General features: G+C 41.0%; 1 protein-coding gene across 1 annotated transcript in view; it reads right to left on the bottom strand.

The window, feature by feature from the left end:
• The window catches only part of MLXIPL (MLX interacting protein like), a 236,477-nt gene that overhangs the window by 38,282 nt on the left and 173,368 nt on the right, over positions 1-24,827 (bottom strand). The window contains exons 8-9 of the mRNA XM_082246020.1: positions 4,053-4,189; positions 2,834-3,320 (exon numbers count right to left, since the gene is read on the bottom strand). Coding sequence (XP_082102146.1) covers positions 2,834-3,320; positions 4,053-4,189 — 624 coding nt within the window. The remainder of the gene's footprint in view (positions 1-2,833; positions 3,321-4,052; positions 4,190-24,827) is intronic.

Raw genomic sequence — 24,827 nt, forward strand, 5'->3', positions numbered from 1 at the left:
AGGAGGAGCCTGAAGGTGGTTTTCTACTATGTCCAATCCCTTTTTAAAACTCCAAAAAAAATAAAATTTGCTTCTCTTTGTAACAGCTGCTATTAGTCACAGAGGGAGTGCATTGTTTTTGATCAGTGGGCAGACTCCCAGATTTGTCTTGTGGGAAAGACAGTGCAACCAATCTTTTGCACTGCAGGGCTGGCAGTAGAGCCTACATATTTAAAGTTTATTTAACCAACCACACAGGAGTTGATTTACTAAAACTGGAGCACTCAGAATCTGGTGCAGCTGTGCATGGTAGCCAATCAGCTTCTAACTCCAGCTTGTTCAGTTAGGCCCCTTTCACACAGGCGGACCGTTCAGATCCACCTGTTCGTTTTTTTGGCGGATCTGAACGGTCCCCCCATGCATTCCTATGGGGCATCGGATGTCAGCGGAGACATGTCCGCTGACATCCGACCCAGTCCGATCTGTCAAATCTGGACGGATGGAAACCCTATTTTCCATCCGTCCAGCGGATCGGATAGGATGGAATCGGATGAGAACGGAACGACAGTCCGTTCCCTTCCGATTTCCCCAATAGAGATGCATGGGGAACACACAGCGCTGAGACACAGCTGTCATCCTTCTGCTCAGCGGGGGATCGGCGTTTGACGGACACAGTGTGTGAAAGAGCCCTTAAGCTTTGACAATAAAACCTGGAAGCTAATTGGTTACTATGCACAGCTATATCAGATTTTGCACACCAATTTTAGTAAATAATCCCCACACTGTTTATTTTACATCGTCCCTTCTATTTTTGTATGTGGATGATGGCATTGTAATTATTTTAATAAAAAAACACATCTAAGTACCCTTTACCAAATCAATATACAGCTGTCACATGATCCAGCTCTTTTTCAGCCTATCTGCAGGGAAACATAACCAGGAGGAGCTTCTAGTCCTCTGCTGCTGGTTACACGCTCAAAAAAAAAAAAAAAAAACAGCCTTTGGAAAACAGAGTAAAAATAAATAATTAATATCAAACTGTTTTAAATTGTCGTAACAAATATATATATTTAAAATCAAATCAATATTATTTTTTGGCAATAACATGTTGTGGGCAGATTTTTGCCAGTCACAGGCTGTGTCAAGCCCCTCCAGTCTGTGTCTTAGAACAAGAGGGAGGTGAAGCCTCTATCAATCTACATGTAATATCCCGTCCCAAATGTGTTTAGCTGGTTAGTGGGCACCAGGAGGAGAAGGGAGGGAGTGGGCTGTCATTTGCCACTGTGTATACACCCATATGTGTCACTCTATTGTCACATGGGTTGTCCATATGTGATAGGGAGAAAATGCTCAGCATAGAAACTCACTGAAAACTGAGCATGTGCAGAGCTGCCAACACTGCTCTGCAAAATCCCCAGCTGAATTGGGAACTTGGACACATGGGGGAGATAGAGAGCAACAGGATCAACCAGTTTTTTTTTTTTTTTTTGCAAAATACAGAAAACCAGTCTCATAGTGAGTATGAACAGCATGTAATACCCCATTTATTTATAGTTCATTTATGATGTGGTTTTAGTGACACTTTAATGAGCAAATATGTCTGTCTCCTAATAAATAGGGAGTTAACTATATGTAGATACTCAGAAAACGAAACCTGCCTCTATTTACTTTGTTTTCATACTTACATGTAGACCAAACATAACAGTGACATGTGTAAAACATTATAGGAATAAAGAACAAAATGTACTAGCCATATTAACCCTAAGAAACGTGTTTGCCTAGAGTTTATTTCTAATTTAGGTAGTTGCTCCAACAGTTTTTCTTTTAAAGATTTAAACCATGACCATGCGACTAAAGGGACTGTTGAAAGCCTCTTGTTATAGTTTGTCCCAACCCTTTTCACTGCCACTTTTATGTGCATCAGGTAAATGTAGAAAAAAAAAGCGTGAAATAAAAATATTTATGTATGGAAGATCATAAGCATAAGGCTCCGTTCACATGTCAGCGTATGGATCGCGGGCAGAACCGCAGCGGTTCCGCCCGTGATCCGGAGATTATTGCAAATCGCGGGACGCCTGTGCGTTGCCCGTTGATTTCCGCGATTTCCGCCTGCCGAATCGCGGTCACATCGCGCAAAAAAAAATCGCGGACGCATTACGCGCAAAAAAGTACGCGATGTTACCGCGATTTGGCAGGCGGAAATCGCGGCAACATCGCTCAGCGTTTGGGGGGCTATTGCAAATCAACGGGCAACGCACAGGCGTCCCGCGATTTGCAATAATCTCCAGATCACGGGCGGAACCGCGGCGGTTCTGCCTGCGATCCATACGCTGACATGTGAACGGAGCCTAAGGTTCTCATGGTCCCTCAGCCCTGAAGAAAGAATAACATTCATGAATCAGTATTGCTGCTGCAAATAATTATCGCAAACACTCTTCAAGAATACCACTGATGTGCTCAGCTACCCCAGCCTTGTGGCATCTTCCAGAGTTCCACAATCCCTTTGGCCACACGTGATTTAGACCGCATTCACACTGGTACGACTTGGACCGCGACTTGTCAGCCTGACAAGTCGCGGTCCTCACGCTCCCATTGTGTAGTACAGGAGCCGTTCTAATAGGAGCGACACAAGTCGCTCTGACTTAGAAAAAGGGTCCTGTATTACTTCGGGGCGACCTGGAGGCGACTTGCATTGACTTCCATTATGTGAAGTCCGTGCAAGTCGCGCCGAAGTTGCGCTGAACACGACTTCACAGGTCGCCCCCTAAGTCGGAGCGGCCTAATGTGAACGGAGGCTTAGTCTAATCTCTGTTTTGGACATTCATTCATATTTATTCAGATTTCTTCTCCTTACCTGAAATGCACGGCTGATTGACACTACAGAGGGATCTTGTTGCTCCTTCAACAGAAGGCCTCCTAGTTCTGCTGGCTGAACCTCTTGCACAAGCTTTTGGCATAGGGAACACATGAGGAGTCTCAATGTGCGTTGGAGGCTCAGTGTATAGTGGGTAGACATCTGCATGTATAGTCAAAGGTGCAGGTTGATTTAAGATGGTGGTTTCAGTGGTCACAGTAGTATATGGACGTTTAGGGCAGGATACTGGGGGAAACAGCAGATCCTGATCCTGCACCGGATGATTTGAGGAGATACATTGCAAGGGTATAGATGAAGAAGTTGGGTAAGAGTCACTGGTGTATCCATCAGCAGGCTCTGGATAATGGGACAGTGGTTTAGGTTCAGGGTTGGACGGTGAGCATTGTACTGCAGAACTGTTATAAACAGATGACAGAGGTGTATTCAGATAGCAAGGATCTGTTCGGGGAACGTAAGAGGCAGAAGGCTGGCAAACAAAAAAAAAAAAAAAGGAAAATACATTTATAAAACATAAGGTCTTTTAGATTTAAACCTACAAATTAAAAACATTACTTAAAACATCAAAGTGCAAAAGAGAAGCATATAGAGGAAGAGAGAGAAATAGTGGGGTTACTATGAGAGGAAGTGGAAGGTTTAATAAAGAAAGCTAAACAAACTGATTTTATAAGTAAGCACACAGCAATAAAAATATATAAAGTACCATATCCAATCCAATCAGATTTGCTTTACCGAAAAATAAATTTGAATTGCTTGTTATCGGTTACTGCACTTTATACACTGCTCACAGATATACTTTTTCATAAGCTCAGTCTGACAATAATTTAAATAAAAATGGCTTATGTAATAATGAAGGGAAAATGAGCAAGTGCATCTAAAATAACATCAAATAAAAAAAAGTATATAAAACATTTGCAGTGCATTGTTCAACCAATAAAGCCCAAGGGCTATAACATAAAATCTGGGTAGAATAGGGGGCATTTGATGGAGAGGTTATACCACCAGAGTGATTATTGTCCCATAGCTAGAATGCAGCCTTGACCAGCCCATGAAGCAGATCATCACCAGAAGCTACAGGCTTATATATCTAGATCAGTGTTTTCAAAGCCAATCATTAGGGACCACTGTACGTATAGCTGCACTTCAACTCAGCAGTCCATTCACATACTCATTATACAATGGAAATAAATTATGGGCTAACCTGTGAGGCTCGGTTACAACCAATTGCAGAATGCGGTTGGCTGTTAATTCCCTCACTGAAGCCGGTATAACACTGGGTGTCTTGGAAACAAACTGGAGGCTGCTGAGAAGGAAAAGGGCGCGGGGTGCCAAAAAAATCTGTAAAAGAGAAAACAAAAGTATTTCATTTGAATACTGTAATTTAAAACATTTTGGAGAAATGAACATCACTACTTGGTCTAACCACTGCTTGCTGTGCTGGAAGTGTTGGTTTCTACTGAGGCTTTGAGCTGGTGGTTTCTCTTCACTACAGCAGAGAATGGCATCGCAGGCAGTGAGAGAAAACCGTTTTAACCACTTTACCACCGGAGGATTTTGCGGTCTTACGTCCAGGCCACTTTTTGCGATTCGGCACTGACAATTGCGCGGTCATGCAACGCCGTACCCAAACGAAATTTACATCCTTTTTTTCCCACAAACAGAGCTTTCTTTTGGTGGTATTTGATCACCTGTGCGATTTTCATTTTTTTCGATATTAATTAAAAAATGCGACAATTTTGAAAAAATAACAATATTTTTCTACTTTGACAGTTAAAAAATATCCAATATATTAAATTTTTGTCATATATTTAGGCCAAAATGTATTTAGCTACATGTCTTTGACAAAAAAATTCTCAATGAGCGTATTTTTAACCGCTTTATGACCGGAAGGTTTTACCCCATTCCTGACCAGGCCATATATTGCAATTCGGCACTGCGTTACTTTAACGGACAATTGCGCAGTCGTGCAACGCTGTACTCAAATTAAGTGTATGTCTTTTTTTTCCCCCACAAACAGAGCTTTCTTTTGGTGGTATTTGATCACCTGTGCGATTTTTACTTTTTGCGCTATAAACAAAAAAAGAGCGTCAATTTTGAAAAAATAACAATATTTTTCAAATTTTTTTATATGAAATACCCCACCCCCCCCCACCAAAAATGTAAAAATCAAAAATGTTTAAAATTTTAGGCCAAATTGTTTTCTGCTACATATTTTTTGTAAAAAAAAAAATCACAATAAGCGTATTTTGATTGGTTTGCGCAAAAGTTATTGCGTTTACTAACTAAGGGAAAGATTTCTGTCATTGTTGGTGTTTTTTTTTTTTAACGAGTAATGGCGGCGATCTGCGATTTTTTTGCGGGACTACGACATTGCGGCGGACAGATCGGACCCTTGACTCACACTTTTGGCACTTTTGGGGGTACCAGTGACATTACTACAGTAATCAGGGCTATACATATGCACTGTTACTGTAAAAATGACACTGGCAGGGAAGGGGTTAATTTTTATTGGAGAGGGAGGGGTTAATATATGCCTGGTGCTTATGACGTGTGTGGGGGGAGGTGACTGAGTGACACAGGGACAGATCGCAGGTTCAGCTATGCTCAACCCTGCAATCTGACCCTGCCTGTCACTTAGGAGATCCGCCCGCTTTGTTTACACAAGCGGGCGGATTTCCACACTAGATCCCTGACGATCGGGGAAGAGCAGCGGTGATCACCGCCGCTCCTCCCCATGCCCGACTCCCGCTGTAACTGAATACAGCGGGAGCGAGCCTCCGGCGGCATGCGCGCGCCGCCGGGAGAGGGGATTGTCTGGTGACGTAGGTCTACGCCGCCAGACGATACCGAACCACTTTGCCGCAGTACAGTCAACGTAAATGGTCGGCAAGTGGTTAAATATCTTCTTTATAGGAAGCAGAGGTGGGGGACTTGAGTCACATGACTTGACTTAAGTCACCAGTTTGAGGACTTGAGACTTGCTTGGGACTTGCACATGTGTGACTTACCCCCATATCTGGTAGGAAGACCTTTATTTTAGAGAGTTGCTTTAAATACCTTGTTGCTGTGCATATTTGGAAATGATATATTAATGTGGGGCCACCCATTTTGGATCCCCTTATTTCCCTGTTAAATGAAAAGTACAGATGATGTCCAGTAATGCGTACTAGACAGAGATCGTGTGATAGGGGGCAGTTTTCATTCATGGATGATCAATATTTTATTAAAAATAATGAAGTGATTTAGTAATTATGACACATATGACACATGTTCTTTGATAAATGCATAGCACCATGTTTGATCTCTGTTCCATGCTCATATTTTTCAGCACTCAGCATGGGAAAACTGATGGATATTTACTAGGGACACCAGGCAACTCATGAGGGTTTATGCTGTTCAGTTTGTAAGGGAAGCTGCACTTTGCAAGAGAATTTTCCCAGAGGGCTCAGTAAAAGTGGGGAAGTTTACTTTGCAAAAAAATACCCAATCACATTCAAGAAAAAAAAAAACTGCAATTTTGCTTGCACATGATTGGATGATGAAAGTCAGCAGGGCTTCACCTCATTCAATAAGCTCTGGGGCAAATTCCCCCAGTCTTTTTGCCTTTAGGAAATCATCTCTATTGTGTCACTAAGCCCATAGCTCCCTGATTTTTGTCCCCCATTTTAGTCTTATCTATATAGTTGTATAAAAAATGCACTTTTTTACTTTTCAAAAAGTGTTTCCTAGTGCTAAACCTTTCATCCAATTTCTAAATTGCTGCATGTGTAAATTTCAAAAGCCAGTGTAAAGGAATAGTAGTAATAAAAAAAAAAACAAAAAAAAAAGTGTGAGTTTAATAAATTCATTTTTTAAATCATTCTCCTTTAAGGGGGTGTGGCAAGGGGTGTGTCCTATGCCACATACTTTTGCTAACAGAAGTCCCTCATTCTCATCTCAAAAAATTGAGAGGTATGACTAAGCCCCCCCATGCTAGCTACATCTTTGACAGCATTAGGGCACAGAGGAAGCGTTTCCCTGTCAAATTTTGCAATCACAAGACGTAGACATCACGGGGGGCCGAATGACACCATAAGTTGCATGGTGTTACATAGGTACATAGTTAGTTAGGTTGAAAAAAAAGACACAAATCCATCTGGCTCAACCAATAAAAAGCAAAACAAAAAAAAACCCAACCATACAATCCCATATACACAATCCTATACCTGCAGTTGATATAGAGGAAGGCGAAAAAAAGCCCAGCAAAGAATAATCCAATTTTCTACAGCAGGGAAAAAAATTCCTTCCTGATTCCCCCGAGAGACAATCGGATAAATGTCTGTCACTGGTAAATGGCCACCAGTTTTCCAAGGCTGATTGCTGGACAACCAGGGAGCGGACAGAAGTCAAACATGGCTTTATGCATGGATAATTTTACATGTGTTATATTGCTATTCATAGAATAATTTTAGGGTGAACTTCCACCATAAAGCAAGCCATAGATGATGAATCGATTTTCTGTCCTTCCACCATGGGTGAAAGTAAAGAAAATGGCTTAATTCCCCCAAAACAGTCAGTGTTGATGGGGGAATGCCTCCTACATCGCTATTGTATTCTGCTGGCGGGGCAGCGTGGGGAGCCTTCCTGGCTGGCAGAATAAAATAATTACTGCTATAGCCGCTGGAAGAACCGCATTCAGAAAAATCCAACAGACTGGTTGTTCCCAAGTCGATCGATGGATTGACCTGGGTACAATCAGCCTGTCTAAACATGGCTCGAAATTTGCCCAGTCACTGCTGAACCAGCTAAATTTCGATCCATGTATGGCCAGCTTAAGTCTAATAGGACTGTGTTCAGCTTCTGATGACATGAAGCTGGACTGCCGGTAGGTCATACCTAATATGTCCAAGGGCAACCAAATGTATACAGCCAATATCGCATTATATATAACCAGTTTACAGAACCACCTAACATCATTAAACTGATAGTAAATAATGCAGAAGCAAACCAGTCATAGATTACTACTGCTTTGTACACCAGATATGGTTTACTTTTCTCTGAAGAATAAGTGCTTTTTTTGGATTGTTGGTAAATAGTGTCTGATGCAACTTTTATAGTTATTGTGAAACTGGAAAGTTCCTGCTCAGCGTGCTTATGTTTACGGTCTTACTGCGGAGGAGGCAGGAGAGGAAGACTCATGGCACAGTGGAACCTGACCGTATCACATGTGAGAGCACATCCGGAAATGCCAAACTTAGCTTTTAAAGGGCCATTCACACTGTCTAGACATCATGTGTCTTGTTTAAAGGTGAACTACACAAATTTAGCTTTCATGTTCATTATCACCATACAAGACTGCAAAAATACAATTTAACTAATTCAAAACTGAATATAACTTTGCATACTAAAAATCACCAAATATGATCAATGATCAATAATCACTTTTACCTCTTCTTCATACTACATGGGGGGACAGTTAATATGAAACCATAACAGCTAACAACTCTCAATTTCTGTCAGTGTACCCTATCCACTGACAGCACAATTCATGCAGAATTAGATGCCATCCATACATCATGATAAGTAACATTTTACTGTTTGGCATGTCATACTGAGAAAGGGGAAGAAGATTTTTCACAGGAGCTGGAATATTTAAAAAAAAAAAAAAATCACAGGAGGAGGTAGAAGGTTACTAATACCTGGGGGGTATAAGGGTACTTATCACAGGAGGAGGTGGAATAATACTAATCACAGGAGGGGGTAGAAGAGTACTAAATCATAGGAGGAGGTGGAATAATACTAATCACAGGAGGGAGGAGGTGGAATAATACTAATCACAGGAGTGGGTAGAAGAGTACTAAATCATAGGAGGAGGTGGAATAATACTAATCACAGGAGGGGGTAGAAGAATACTAAATCATAGGAGGAGGTGGAATAATACTAATCAAAGGAGGGGGTAGAAGAGTACTAAATCATAGGAGGAGGTGGAATAATACTAATCACAGGAGGGGGTAGAAGAGTACCAAATCACAGGAGGAGGTGGAATAATACTAATCACGGGAGGGGGTAGAAGAGTACTAAATGACAGGAGGAGGTGGAATAATACTAATCACAGGAGGGGGTAGAAGAGTACTAAATCATAGGAGGAGGTGGAATAATACTAATCACAGGAGGGGGTAGAAGAGTACTAAATCATAGGAGGAGGTGGAATAATACTAATCACAGGAGGGGGTAGAAGAGTACCAAATCACAGGAGGAGGTGGAATAATACTAATCACGGGAGGGGGTAGAAGAGTACTAAATCACAGGAGGAGGTGGAATAATACTAATCACAGGAGGGGGTAGAAGAGTACTAAATCATAGAAAGGGGTGGAATAATACTAATCACGGGAGGAGGTGGAATAATACTAATCACAGGAGGGGGTAGACGAGTACTAAATCATAGAAAGGGGGTGTAATAATACTAATCACCGGAGGGGGTAGAAGAGTACTAAATCATAGGAGGAGGTGGAATAATACTAATCACAGGAGGGGGTAGAAGAATACTAAATCACAGGAGGAGGTAGAATAATACTAATCACAGGAGGGGGTAGAAGAGTACTAAATCACAGGAGGAGGTGGAATAATACTAATCACGCAAGGGGGTATAAGAGTACTAAATCAAAGGAGGAGGTGGAATAATACTAATCACAGGAGGGGGTAGAAGAGTACTAAATCACAGGAGGTGGAATACTACTAATCACGGGAGGGGGTAGAAGAGTACTAAATCACAGGAGGAGGTGGAATAATACTAATCACAGGAGGGGGTAGAAGAGTACTAAATCATAGAAAGGGGTGGAATAATACTAATCACGGGAGGAGGTGGAATAATACTAATCACAGGAGGGGGTAGACGAGTACTAAATCATAGAAAGGGGGTGGAATAATACTAATCACCGGAGGGGGTAGAAGAGTACTAAATCATAGGAGGAGGTGGAATAATACTAATCACAGGAGGGGGTAGAAGAATACTAAATCACAGGAGGAGGTAGAATAATACTAATCACAGGAGGGGGTAGAAGAGTACTAAATCACAGGAGGAGGTGGAATAATACTAATCACGCAAGGGGGTATAAGAGTACTAAATCAAAGGAGGAGGTGGAATAATACTAATCACAGGAGGGGGTAGAAGAGTACTAAATCACAGGAGGTGGAATACTACTAATCACAGGAGGGGGTAGAAGAGTACTAAATCACAGGAGGAGGTGGTAGGACCATAATCACAGGAGTTGGTAACAGGGTACCAAATCACAGGAGGGGGTGGAAGAGTGCTATTCACAGTAGGGGTGGAAGAGTACTAAATCACAGGTGGGGACGGAAAATATTATTTACAGAACTTAATGGTAGGATACTAATCACAGAGAAGTGGAAGGGTACTAAATCACAGGAAGAGGTGGAAGAGTACTATTCACAGAAAGAGATGGAAAGATATTATTCACAGGGAATAGAAGGGTACTAAATCACATGAGGTGGAAGAGTACTATTCACAGAAAGAGATGGAAAGATATTATTCACAGGGGATAGAAGGGTACTAAATCACAGGAGGAAGTGAAAGAGTACTAGTCACAGGAGAAGGTGAAAAGATACTAATCACATGGGGAGAAGAGTACTAAATCATAAGAGGGGGTGGAAGGGCGCTAATCACAGGGAAGGTAGACGAGTACAGAATCACAATAGTGGGTGGAAGGGTACTCATCTAATACAAGGAGAGGGCAGAAGGGAAGTGATCACTAGCATTAAATAAGTTAAAGGGGGGGGGGTGAATGGGTTCTAAATATTGGGGGGGGGGGTTAAAGGGTGCTAAATACAGGAGGGGAGAAAGGGTAATTATACTAGGAAGGGGAGGGAGTATAGCAATCGTAGAAGTGGAACCTAATGCTAGTGTTTGCCCATGTGCCCAGCAGATGGATGCATGGTGGCTTCTTTTTCTTCAGAAAGGGTTGTAATTTTTCCATAAATGTATTTGCATAGCATCAGGTTATTTTCAACACAAACACAATTAAGAAAATATTAGCATATTTTAATCCTAACTAGCTCCCTTTAAAGCAAAGGTAAAAATAAAAATTTGAATGGGAGTCTGTATTGAGAAAACACGTAGTCTGCAACAGCTCAAGACTCCATATGAAAATGCCGTTTTTTCTGGCTCATATGCCAATACGCAGACCTCAATAAAACCATTATGTTGATCAAAAGTTTGAATTTTTGTCTGACTTTACTAGCTGCATGCTTGTTCCAGGTCAGCAATTCAGAAATTAATGGACCACAGGCAGTCAGGCAAAAAACATTTTCAGAGGAATAAGGGCAGCAAAGGCAGCCTCTATTAAATGTTTCTATGAAGACCACCTTCACCATTTTAAATAATAAAAAAAATACCCAAAGTGCGTGAAAGTAAAAAAAAAAAAAAAAAAGTTGGTTTTGCAGACTCAATGCTCCTCTTCCAGGTTAAATAACATTAGGAACCTTATAACTCGAATTCCTGAGGGTCCATGCCATTGTGGTCACACCCCTGGGGTCACAGCACTAATGGATAGAAGAGCGCTTACATGTCATTATGTAAGTGTAGTTTCCCTGGAGAAAGGACTGGGGAAGAAGAAAGACCTGTAACTTCTCTGAACCTGCTAAAAAGATGCAACATTTAAGATATGCATACAGTAATTGACTTTTTAAAAAGTAGCTGCAGGTGGGCTTCATGGAAGGGGACGTGGTTAAATATGGAGCTGGGTTTTACATGTTGTTTTAAAAAAAATAGAATATGGTAGCATACGCTTACATTTTTCCTCTGCACTTTGCCTTGACAGATTGAGCATACAAAGTACTTGATCTGTTATCTACTTGGGAACAGCCAGCTGTAATCTGACAGCCATGAACCTGGAAGTGCTCAAAGCAAAATTATTTCCGGATTCACTTCATGGAGTATAGATTGGGCATTTAATCTGCACTCTGTGCCCCCGCTGGCCATTTTCATGCATTTTTTTGTGGTCCTGAGGAGCTAGGAGAAGTAAAAGAGCCAGGGAATCAAGGAGAGGGGTGGGGGAGCAAGGGCAAGGCACCACACCACTTCTGCTACTCTTAGAAGTGATCAGTTGGCTTTCTGGCTGCCCTGATCACTTCTATATTAAAGTCGTGAGCCTACAGATACATTTTATCACAAGCTGATATTGAATTGAATGGGTTAGTTCACCTTTTGCATAAAACAAGCCATGCAGTCAAGGGCCCTCAGTAATTGTAAAAGCACAGTGTTGTGAAGAAATCTCTTGCTGAATTTTGGTTGCATACGTGTAGACCATGCTGGTTTCTCCTGAAGCCTGTCAAAAGTTTCTAATGGCAACTTACCCCCTTTCCTGTCCTATTTTCACGACGCTACTGCCATTGGATGCTTGCCTCTTAGCCTCACAGAAACAAGTGAATTTCCTATTCCCAACCAATGCATGCGCAGTGCACACACTTTCCCCGAAGCTTCAGGAGCTGAGCTCAGTTTGTCATCCATGTGCTTGTGTGGCTTTCCTCCAGATACTTCAGTTTCCTCCCATACTCCAAAGACATGCTGGTAGGATAATTGTCTTCTGTTCACATTGGTCCTAATGTGTGTGCATGAATGTGTGATAAGGACCTTAGATTGAAAGCTCCTAGAAAGTAGGGACTGATGTCAATGTACAGTAAATGGTTGCTGCATAAATTGCTGGTGCTATATAAATGCCTGTAATTAATGTATACATATATATTGTACATCAGTTTTTTAACTTACTGTGGATTGTAAAGTTATATGCATAAAAAACCCATAAAGATTAAATAAAACAAAATATACAATATACCGTATACATGAACAGAAACTAAAATGTATGAAACTGTTGTGCAAGTTCAGTATAACATAAGCATCATTCGCTGTGTTAGAACATGGAAAGGTCAGTGGGTAGTTGCCAGGTCAGGATGTGGTCACAGCGGAGCACTTGAACTATTCACAGAGGATATAGGTTAGCCTCAGGGCTAGGTGGAGCTCTTTCCAAAAGGGGGAAATAAAAATTAAAATCGCTCCTGCCCAAAGAAAAAATTACTAAATAAAATGAGTAATAGGAAATAATGTTCTCTAATTTGAACATAAAATGTCACGTGAAAAACTAGGGTCATGTTTTAAAATGAACTCCAGGCAAGAAGCTAAAGCAGTTGAAAAAAGGTGCTGCAGTTTATTGTATTATAGGATCAACAGTCAAGTCAAATTCAGATACTTAGTTCGCTGCATTTAATATACATAGATTTTTAAAAATAAATACATAACTATATCATTTAGGACCCTTTCACACATACGGTCCGTTCAGATTCACCTGTCAGTTTTTCAGGCGGATCTGAACGGATGCTCCATGCATCTCTATGGGGCAGCGGATGTCAGCGGAGACATGTCCGCTGACATCCGATCCGATCCTGTTAGTCAAATCCGAAGGGACCGTTCTCATCCGATTGCCCCATAGAGGACAGTGGGGATCTGACACCTCCGTCTTCGTACACAGAGCGGAGACGGAGCAGTCATCCGCCTGCTCAGCGGGGATTGATCCCCAGTGAGAAAAACAGAGCCAGTGGGCGGAACGGAGCCATGCGAAAGGGGCCTTAGAGTTTTTTAATCTGTCTAGAGCTCAGCTATAAAGCAGTATTAAAGTCAAAGTTAAAAACCATTGACAGGTAGGGTTTTTATGACAGAAGACAACCCATTGGTCTCTTCTGTCATACATGCTTTCCATTGCCTGTCAGCTGTAATGTACAATAAGCCACGCATGCGCAGCTCAGTACAGCCACCAACGTCGCCTCCCAACTTTCTCCATCTATGGGACCTAGATCAACTTTATTCAAGCGAATTTCAAGTTTATTTCTGTACCTTCAATCCGGAGATACAGTATACACAGACCTACCATACATCAAAGCCAGGTTGGTAACATCTGACTTTTCTATACTGCAGTTAAAGAAAGTAGACTGGTCAAGCCCCCACCCCTACCCTGCTCCCAGCCTGTTAATGGACAAAAAAGGTACAGTAAAACAGTGATTAGTCATTTCTCTGCTATCTTTGTTTGCTCCTCCTGTGGGAATATTCCACGGAACCATTTCTGATTAACTCCTAGTGGTGCTCCACCCTCTTCCAGTCTGACTGCTGTGGGTGCAGTGGATTACTAAAGGAGTGATGATGACATCACCGCTTGACCTCACCATGTGACGTCATCATGCCGGCTCGGATGGGTATTTGTTTTTGCGTTAATGCCTGGATGTTTTTTTTTTCTTTGTGAGTAAGTAAGCTCTTTTTAATAAAATAATTGGAAAAACTACTACCCTATGTGGTTCCTCCCTCCTTTCCCCCCACCTGCGAGTTCAGCCTATACTGCACACAGTATTCAACTGCAAGTTAACTATTCATCTTACCGTGAAAGATTTCAAGCCATTTATTCCCCTGAGATACCGTGTTTCCCCGAAAATAAGACCGGGTCTTATATTAATTTTGGCTTCAAAAACCACACTAGGGCTTATTTTCAGGGGATGTCTTATTTACGGTATGTATAATGAGTATCTTCAAATGATTGTAACCCTAAAATAAATATCCTGATCCTTTAAAGCATGATAGACAGCACAGTGCTTGTGCTGTGTCATTTAGCCCTCTCTATGTTCTAAAAAGCCTAGAATAAAACAATAAAATGTTAAAAAAAAAGTTCTCTCCCCCTGTCAGCTCAGAAATCAGCATTATGACACTCTGTCCAATGCTTATGTTTATTCATTCCCAAAAATAAACCTTGGATAAAGTCATTGTAAAATTATGGAATCGATTTTGTCAACTTTATTGTGGAAAATACCTTATTTACAGCGCCGCTGGGCACTCACGTGACCCTCTGGAGCTCTACTTTCCCTCTCTGAATACTGCAGAGGGAGGAGCTGAGATCAAGGATTTTACTAGGGCTTATTTTCGGGGTAGGGCTTATTTTGCATCCATCCCTGAAAATCATGCTAGGTCTTATTTACGGGGTAGGGCTTATTTTCAGGGAAACAGGGTATTTACAGAGATGCATTATGAGGTCTTAGGTTCTGGTAAGCAATTCTACATGGTGGTGGCTGGAACACTGATGTCAGTGAAAGTGATTTTAAATGTGGGATTTCACAAGTGGACGCAATTAGGATTATTCTGGGACTTTTGTGTAGACTTTATTTTTCACATTTTTTTAAACTTTATAGAGGCTTTTATTGGGGAGGGGACCCACATATATAAAGCAGACTTTGCATATTTACAACAATGTCCACTTTAAGATAGAATAACCATTCATGGGATAAAATACTAATTATATTATAACAAAGGAAGGATTTGAAAAGTTATTTGGGAGCTAAACTGTAGGATATGTGTACCAAAAAAGGCTTCCTCATATGAGAGCTGCTATCCCGTTGATTGATAGTCTGAGAACCAGCGGGGGGAATTTAACAAGCACAGGAGTGATGGAAGAAGCACAGATCCACAGAATAGATAAAGCAGGTATCAGGTAGATACATGCACCACAGGTCTTCATGTACAGCTTTCTCTCCAGGAAGGAGAACAGTGAGCTGCACAGAATTGTCATCACCAAATCAGACATAACATTTCTGGGTGATCCTTAGGGATGAGTCAAGCGTACCTGGGTTTGGTTTGCAAAAGGTTTGCCAAACTGCACTCAGATTCTGTACATTAATCCAAACCAAATTTTTTAAATCGATTTTGACCATTTTTAAGGCTAAGAGGCAAGAGATTGTCAAACAAAGGGCAACCGGAGCTGGTCAAAATGTGTGGGCTGGAATCGTACAGCACAGAACTGCATGTAATTCACATGTTTCTCTGCAATTGCTGTGCAGGCAAGGTGTGAACCAGCCCTACTTTTTTCTGTAAAAGCAAATTGCCAGTAAATTACATTTCCTTGCCAGTTTGGTTTTCTTTGTAAAAAAAAAAAAAAATGGCATGGGAATCATACCAAAATAGATAACAGACCATTAGTGATCTAATTTTTGAAAACTTTTGGGGAGGTCCCTATGCTGACCACCATGACCAGCATTTTTTTAAATGTAAAATGACAAAAAAAAAATTGTGAAGTCCCATCCGAAATTCATATCAGAACCCCTTATTAGGAGATGCCCGGGAAAATTTGACAACTTGCCTGGGTGGGAAGCTGCCATGTTTATGTATCACTCCCTGCTGCAGCCAGACTTTAGCTCGGGAGATGTAATCGTGAGATAAAATTAAAAAAATACAGTTGAAATAACAAATTAATGTATTGATTATGAGTAGCACAGTAACACAAATCGGATCTAATATTTTTCCTCATTTACAGTTATAAACCGATATCTAGTTACTATGGGTTGCTACATTTTAAACTGAATCACTGCTCTTTGTCCTGCCCTATAAAATTAGCTTATTTTGCAGCATGTATTAACCCTTTTACTTCCTCTCACAGTATCTCTAGAATTTCTCTTAGTCCTTCTTGTACTTGTTTCTTTTTTTTTTTACTTTTAAAGTTTCCAGTAATACTTGAAATTTGTCAGTTCATTGGTCTTTACCCTGTCTGACGTCTTAAACCTACTTAGTGTTTATCTATGGACAACCCTTTATTATGGCCATGGACCTAAATGGTTCTCAAATATTTTGAAAGTGTAATGTTTAGAGTCTCCTGTGTCATTCTTAGCTTCCATTCACATATATACGGTGCAGCGTTTGAGCATTTTCTGAGCACTGTGCGGTCTGTTTTTATACCTTTTCAACACTTTTTTTGTGAATAAGTAGGGGTACAATGTACCCCATACTCATTCACATGGGGGGGTGGGATATTGGGGCTTACAGATTCCGATAAGCCTCCTGCCGGCAGACCTCCTCATCCACCGGCCAGGGTTGTTGGGGGACAAGGCCTCCCTCTGCCCCAAAGCACCCCCCATGTTGAGGGCATCTGGCCTAGTATAGTTTAGGATGGAGGGGGCGGCTCTCTCACCCCCCCTTCACTGACATGCCAGGCTGCATGCTTGGATAAGAGGCTGGTATGGATTTTTTTAAAACATTTTGGCAGGTTCCCCTTAAAATCTATACCAGACCTGAAAGGGCGTGGTAGGGATCGGGGAGAGGGACCCCTACTTTTTCATGTTGTTTTTATCGCTGGCAATGGTTTTTACATTCAGCTGTCAGTGGGGACAAGCTCCTTAACAACCAGCTAATGTTAAAAATGTGTGAACCTAGCCTTACCTGTCTGCCCATTACTACAACACCACTAGGAGTTTAGGTTACAAGAACTGGATTTCAAAGACACGATTTTAAAAGTTAATTCAAAGGGAATTCACAAAATATTGTCAACAATGTTTTGCATGGCTTTCATTAAAATACGCAATTGATATCAACAGATAACTGAGTAATTTTAAAACCAGTGATCCAATTTGTCTAACAAATAAAATAAAAAAGTTATGCAGCATTAAAAAGAAAACTTTGCCCTGGTCCTGAATTGGTTAAGGGCACTGAATCCATAACCTTCTCTATTTGTTCCCCAAATTTAAAGCATGTTTGAGAAAACTTTTTTTTTCTGGTTCTCTGGAAAAACTATTGCGGGGCTGGTGTTTCTGGGGAAGTCATGTGTTAACGGGTGGGGTTTTTCTGAGATCTGCAGGCTTGGCCATGTTTTCCAGTCCTAATAAGTCATAATCTGAAGATCTCCAAGCTAGACATCTAATAAACTGAACACCATACATTCTAAGATTAGCTTAATCTGCTTTTTCTTTAGGTATATTGTCCAGCGTAATGATCTAAAAACCTTTTGGGCCTAATCAGTCCTGCTATGCTCACTTAACACTACCTAGAGGCTCTCACAATTATACATTATTCTTCGTGCCCATAACACGCCCCTGAAACTGCACCGTATGGGTATTCTGCAGCCTCCTCTCTGTGCTAAATATGCTTCTGCGCAAGATGACCTCACTCACCTTTTATGGCACTGCCTCAAACTTCACCATTATTGGGCGGAAGTAGTTAATACTAGTAATACAGTTTTTCAAATTACCATATTTGTAGAACCTATTCGCTGTAATTTAGGTATACTTGATGACCTCTCATTGACAGAGTTCCAGAAAGCGCCCATTATTAGAGCATTGTTCCAAGCTGCAAACTCTTCCTGCAGCAGTGGAAATCCAATAGGGCTCCCACCCACAAAGAATTGGTCATCCACATGGGAGACACCTTTAGATTAGAAAAGGTTTCCTTTCAGCATAGGAGATGCCCGGGGAAATTTGACAAGCTCTGGGGGGATTGTCTGGCAGTCCCGGGTCTTGCACATGTTGATTTAATGATGGATAGAATTTTGGGCTGACCCCACTATCTACCTCTTTATGGAGCTGTTGGAGTCTCCACCCTGAGTTGTCATATATTTTTTGTTGTTGCCATACCCCCTCTAATGTCTTTGTAGTTTGCATCATCGATGTGAGTATGTTCTAAGAGTGATTGCTACTCTCTGGATTTGTCATATCTTGTGTATTTTATGTGTACTTTGGACCACCACTATCGCTATGTATAATGAATGTAACTGCTTTGTTTATCTGTTGTAGTTAAATAAACTTTATTCCTGATTTTAAAAAAAGGTTTTGGGCCTGTTAAATGGCGCTTTTCCACTGCATGGAACCGAACGGTTCGGCTCCCTTTTGTGCTTTTCCACTGCTGGTACCGGATGGTACGGTGTAGGAACGGTTCGGTTCAATACGGTACGGTACGGCGGCGCTTTTCCACTGCATGGAACCGAATAATACGGCTCTCAAAAACAGTACCATCTCGATTGTGGTTCCAAGAGGTACCATACCCGGTACCATATCCCACAATCCTTTGCATGCAGTCAGTACTAGCCACTGATTGGTCAGAGAATCGTTGTTATCCCACCCACTTAACTTTAGTACTACTTTAGTGGAAAAGCAAAGCATACCGTACCGTACCGAACCGTTCCAACACTGTACCATGCGGTACCAGCAGTGGAAAAGTAAACCGGGCCAAGCAGGGCCGAGTAGAGCCGAGCTGGTACTTGCAGTGGAAAAGTGCCAAAAGAAAACTGGGCCTGTTTGAGACAAAAGTCCTGCTTGTAAGGGCTCTTCTGAACAACAAAGGCATTGTGCGATTAACAGCTCCTTCCTCATTCTCACTCTTTTCTGCACCACCAGAAGTAAACAGTAAGCTCCACTCAAGTACTACTTCCATCTTAAAAAAAAAAAATGGACCTGTCACCAGCCTAAAAAAGAAAAATCAAGTATCTCAAATGCTTACTCGCTGTGTTTGCCTTTCCATTAATTATTCTAATTTACTTGCAATGTGCCTTTAAACTTATTAGAAAGTTTGACTATGCCAAGAGAGTCAATTCCATAGCACTGCCCCCTCCTCATGACATGTCATAGCCTCTCCTCCTTTGGGAGTGCCTAATTACTCTCTTTGCTGACCCAGCTCCTCCGCGCTTCACCTATCTACATAAACTTTTGTATAGCTCCTAGAGGAGCAGCGAAGGGGAATACTATACAGCCGGCTCCCCACTTGCAAGAAAAGTTTCTTTGTGCCACTATGAACAGTAACATTTTCATTTCTGCTCTCTACTGCATTCTCCACCCCCGTTATGTGTCTCTACCCCTTGTTTTCCACCAGTGCCCTTCTCCTCTTAGTATTTCTTATCCCAAGGTAAATGCACATATAATTGTATAGGAAAATCTTTGTTGAAATTAATGGCCTAGCAACAGGAACAGCGTCTTTTTAAAAATAAAATGTAAAAACAAATTTTAAAAAAAGGCAGAATCTAACTGAATAAATTATATATATTTTTGTGATACATTTTTATGAGGTCATTTTTTATTATGAGCTGAAATTACTAAGGGCAATAATGCACAATAAATTGTGCATTTTACGGCATGTTAGTGTAGGGCAGTGTTTCTCAACCTTTTTTCAGTCAAGGCACCTTTAAAAATGATGGACAGTCTCGAGGCACCCTTTAAAAATTTTGGACAGTACCGAGGCACCCCATTCTAAAATGTAAAATGTATTCTAATAGTTTTACATAATGCAGCATCCAAAAGTCCAACTAGGACACCCAACATTAGAGGTGATTTATTCTTTTAAAGCAAATATACTTTTGCAAACTGGTGCTGACTAGTATTCCAATGTTTCTCTTCTCCCTCAGTTTTCTTCACTCAGCTAATGAGAACCCAACACTGATAGAGAGGGGCAGGGGAGGGTCAAACAAGGATGCTCTGTAGGTGACTGACATCCTTCTTATCAACTGATGATGCCGTTGATCGTTAGGAAGTCGGCACCTAGAAGGTCGTAAGGCTGCACAATGAAAATCTGTGACTTTGTGTAACTAAAAAGGCAGCTTTCATCCGCACGACAGCTTGCATACAATTTTTGGGAAATTTTCTAGGCGTTTTGCCAAGGCACCCCTAAAGAAACCTCAAGGCACCCTGGTTGAAAAAGGCTGGTGTAGTGCACGGTAAGACATAATGCTAAGTGTGGTGCACTATGGTTCCATTCATTTTTAATGGCACCCCAATGCACCTAGTCAGCACACAACACATGCGTTTTAACACACCACAATGCTCAGATGTATGCACTGAGCTGTAAGAAATGGTGCATGTTAAAATGAATGTGCTGCTTTAATGCAAAGTTAATGTATTAAACACTGCATGTTAAATGCCTATGCTGTAACACACTGCTACACATTTGAAGTTATAGGTCTAAATATATCCATTTAACATTTTTGCTTGTATTTTTTTGGAGAATGGTCAAGCAGCTATTGTGCAGCATTGGATCTAAAACCCTAAAAATGTGGCCCAACCCCTCCACTACCCAAAGCATGAGCATAAGATTAGCATTTTTTCTCATTTATCCCTGTTCATTTATGACAAGCAGATCAGGAAGATTGGCCACACACAGGAATAAAAATGAAAATGATTATGTTTGAATCATTTAAATACAAATCAGAGTTCTTCATTGAACATATCAATAACTCAAGCTCATTTTGCAAATAAAAGTGGCCTGGGAAAAATAGAATCATACACAATTAGCTTTGTGGTGGTCACAAAGAGCAAAACTGGGAACTCACCATTGCATTCTGCAATGGATTTAATTTACCTACACCTACAAAGCCTGGGGTTCTCATCCTTTAACCTCCCTGGCGGTATGATTCTTTTGGATTTTAGGTGCTGAAAGCGGTACCATTATTTTGCATGTAATTCTTGTGAATCAGCAGCCCAAACCAACTGTATACATTTATTATATATATTATATATATATGTATGTATACATATATTATGTATATATATATATATATATATATATATATATATATATATATATATATATACAGTATATATATATATATATATATATATATACACTGTATATATATATATATATATATATATATATATATATATATATATATACACATATATTTACATAAAAAGTACAGTAAAACTGCAGGAAAGGGCACTGGGGGGCAATGTAATGTAATGTGATTTTATTTTATTTTGAATGGTATCAGTGTGTTTGGGGTGGAACCGGAGGACGTCACGTCGCCGGAGACGGAAGCCCGGGCTCGCAGACGATCGGGAGGAAGCTCCGCCGCCGCATACCGCCCTCAGACATCGCTGGATCCCGGAGAAAAGGTAAGTAAAACCTCTTACAGGATCCAGCGATCTTCCTAGCGGTACCCCGAGTGTGGCTCGGGGTTACCGCTTTTGGCTCTAAAATCTAACCCCGAGTCACGCTCGGGAATACCGCTAGGAGGGTTAGGAATGATATTTGACATCCTAAGATGCAAAACATTTTGTCACAGGATCTGTTACATACATCGTAGGTTTTTGTAAGTTTTTATTATTATTTTTATACCAACTTTTTTGACAGTGCTGTTGTTGCTAGCATGTGTGTTTCAACATTGATTTGCCTTTATGGACTTATGTGATGGTTGGGCTGCTCTCCCCTCACCCTGGGAGCTGCGATGCACTCCTGCCAATATCCCCTTTCTCCTTCATCTTCTGATGCGGGGGTGGGGGTGGTCTGGCCGCAGCGCATCGGCACCATGCCCCTTCCGTGCTGGATATGACGCCACTACAGTGGGGCGGACTCATCAGCACGCTGTTTGGCCATCTGCGTTCGCACACGAGGGAGGATTTGGCTAAGCCGACAGGAGTTGCACGCACTCCCCCTCCAGAACGGCTGCGTGATGCTGGGAGTCAGCACAAAGTTCTAAATACTCAACATCCAAAATCCTATAGTTTTCAGTTGTGCCTGTTTACACCTTAGTGTAGTGTCCCATGAAGCTTGAAATGTTATATTAACTTATTGTGAGCTGCAAGCTTCAAGCATTTTTGTCCCCAAAAGACTTTAATAGATTGCCTGAAAACCGCACAGAAAAATAGCAAAAATGAATATAATCAAGTTCCCCCCCCCCCCCCCTAGTAACATGCTTTCCAACAGCTAAAAGTATTTAATAAAAAAATCGCTCAAGCCTCAGACATCCACAAAACGCCTTTACAAATGCTAACAAAAAAAAAACCTGCAAAACTACCGAAGGCTAAAAAAAAAAAAAAAAAAAAAAACCCTGCAAAACTGCCAAAGGTGCTCAGCTCAATTAAAAATAAATCAGTACCAATCCTCAGAATTTACTGGGATCATTTTGTTGTTTTTATTTTACCATTCTAGCCACCTCTGGACATTTGTTGCTAATGTTCAGCAAATAAAGGGGACGTGTGTACACGGGACTGATGTTAGTTCAGCAGACATGAAATCTTCTTTCCTTCCTCTTGCTTGTTGGTGTGTCAGGTAAAAAATAGCTGTACATTTAAAGCAGACAGCATGTATTTTCCAACAGCACATTCTGTATTAGCGTTTCCAAAATAATTGCATGAGACAAGAGGCAGAGCTTGCACAAAAACTGTATTCAGGGGTACCAAGGCTGCATGATATGTAAATACAGAGCCCTAATAATTTATACTCAGCCTTATTCAACCAGGGTGCCCAGGCACCCTGGGGTGCCTTCAGGTTTCTTTAGGGGTGCCTTGGCAAAATGCCTACAAATTGCCCCAAAATTGTATACAAGGCAATAGATGGATGAAACTGCCTTTTGGTTACACAAAGCCACAGGTTTTCCTTGTACACCATTACAACCTTCTAGCTGCCAGGGTGATGGAGAAAAACTGAGGGAGAAGAGAAACATTGGAATACTAGTCAGTACCAGTTTGCAAAAGTGTATTTGCTTTGGAAGAATAAATAACCTCTAATGTTGGGTGTCCTACATGTATTGATGTTGCTGCATTATTTAAAATGATTATAATAGTTTTTACATTTTAGAATGGGGCGTCTTAAGACCATAATTTTGAAGGGTGCCTCGAGATTGTCCTTAAGTTTAAAGGGTGCCTTGACTGAAAAAAAAGTTGAGAAACACTGATTTATACAACAACACAAAGGATATGTGTATATTAGATCCACTGAGGGATATTTACTAAAGCTGTTGGACTCAGAATCTGGTGCAATTGTGCATGGTAGCCAATCAGCTTCTAATCTCAGCTTGTTCAATTAACCAGTTCTGGACCGGAAGGATTTGCCCCCTTAATGACCAGGCCATTTTTTGCGATTCGGCACTGCGTTATTTTAATGGACAATTGCGCGGTCGTGCGATGCTGTACCCTAATAAAATTGATGTCCTTTTTGCCCCACAAATAGAGCTTTCTTTTGGTGGTATTTGATCACCTGTGCAATTTTTATTTTTTGTGCTATAAACAAAAATATAGCGACAATTCTGAATAGAAAAATATATATATATATATTTTTCACTTTCTGCTATATAACATCCCCCCAAAAATGTTAAAAATATAAAAAATGTTAAATTAAAAATCAACATGTTTTAACATTTTAAGGCATTTTGTTTTCTGCTACATATTTTTGGTAAAAAAAAAATCGCAATCGGCGTATTTTGATTAGTTTGCGCAAAAGTTATCGTGTCTACTATCTACAGGAAAAATTTATGTCATTTTTTTTGTTTGTTTTTTTTTTTTTTTACTAATAATGGCGCTGATCTGCGATTTTTAGCGGGACTGCGACATTGCGGCGGACAGATCAGACCCCTAACTGACATTTTTGACACTTTTGGGGGGACCAGTGACATTACTACAGTAATCAGTGCTAAAAATATGCACTGTTACTGTAATAATGACACTGGAAGGGAAGGGGTTAATATTGTGGGCGATCAAGGGGTTAAATGTGAGCCTAGGGGAGCGATTCTAACTGTATGGGGGCGGGGCTTGTGAAATGATCTCAGAGACTTGTGATCCTACATAGAATGATCACAGGCACTTTGTGATCACTTCAGAGAGAAGAACGGTCAGCTGTGTTTACAACAACTGCCCGTCCTTCTCTCTCAGCGGGGAGCGATTGGGGGTGTCAGGCAGCAATTGGAGCAGTCTGCCCCGTGCATCGGAGTCCCCGCTGCCGAGTGGGGGCGGGAGCGCGCTCGCCCCCTAGCTGCAGATGCGCGACCGTCGTATACCTACGTCGGTTCGGCAGGAGGGGCTGCCTGCTGCAGTATAACTGCGGCGGGCAGTCCTTAAGTGGTTAAGCTTTGGCAATAAAACCTGGAAGCTAACTGGTTTCTATGCAGAGCTGCACCAGATTTTGCACGCTTCAGTTTTAGTAAATAACCCCCACATTGTTCAATATCAACATGTGCAAGAAACTTAAGCATACAAAGGTTCCAAAGACAAGAAACAAACCATTTCCTAATTAGCAGGGTTGGATTTAATCAATCAACACTCCTTTGTTAACAATCAATAGTGCATTTTACTAATTTTAGATTATATTATTTAATATACTGTAGTACGCTGTGTTTACTGGTAGCTTTTCAGCTCAGCTGGAGCACAACACATGAACACACACAAAACGCATCTAAAATATCGCTTGGATATTTTCATGTATCAG

The sequence above is a fragment of the Pelophylax lessonae genome (genome assembly GCF_965119305.1).
Source record: "Pelophylax lessonae genome assembly, chromosome: 2".
Lineage (NCBI taxonomy): Eukaryota > Metazoa > Chordata > Amphibia > Anura > Ranidae > Pelophylax > Pelophylax lessonae.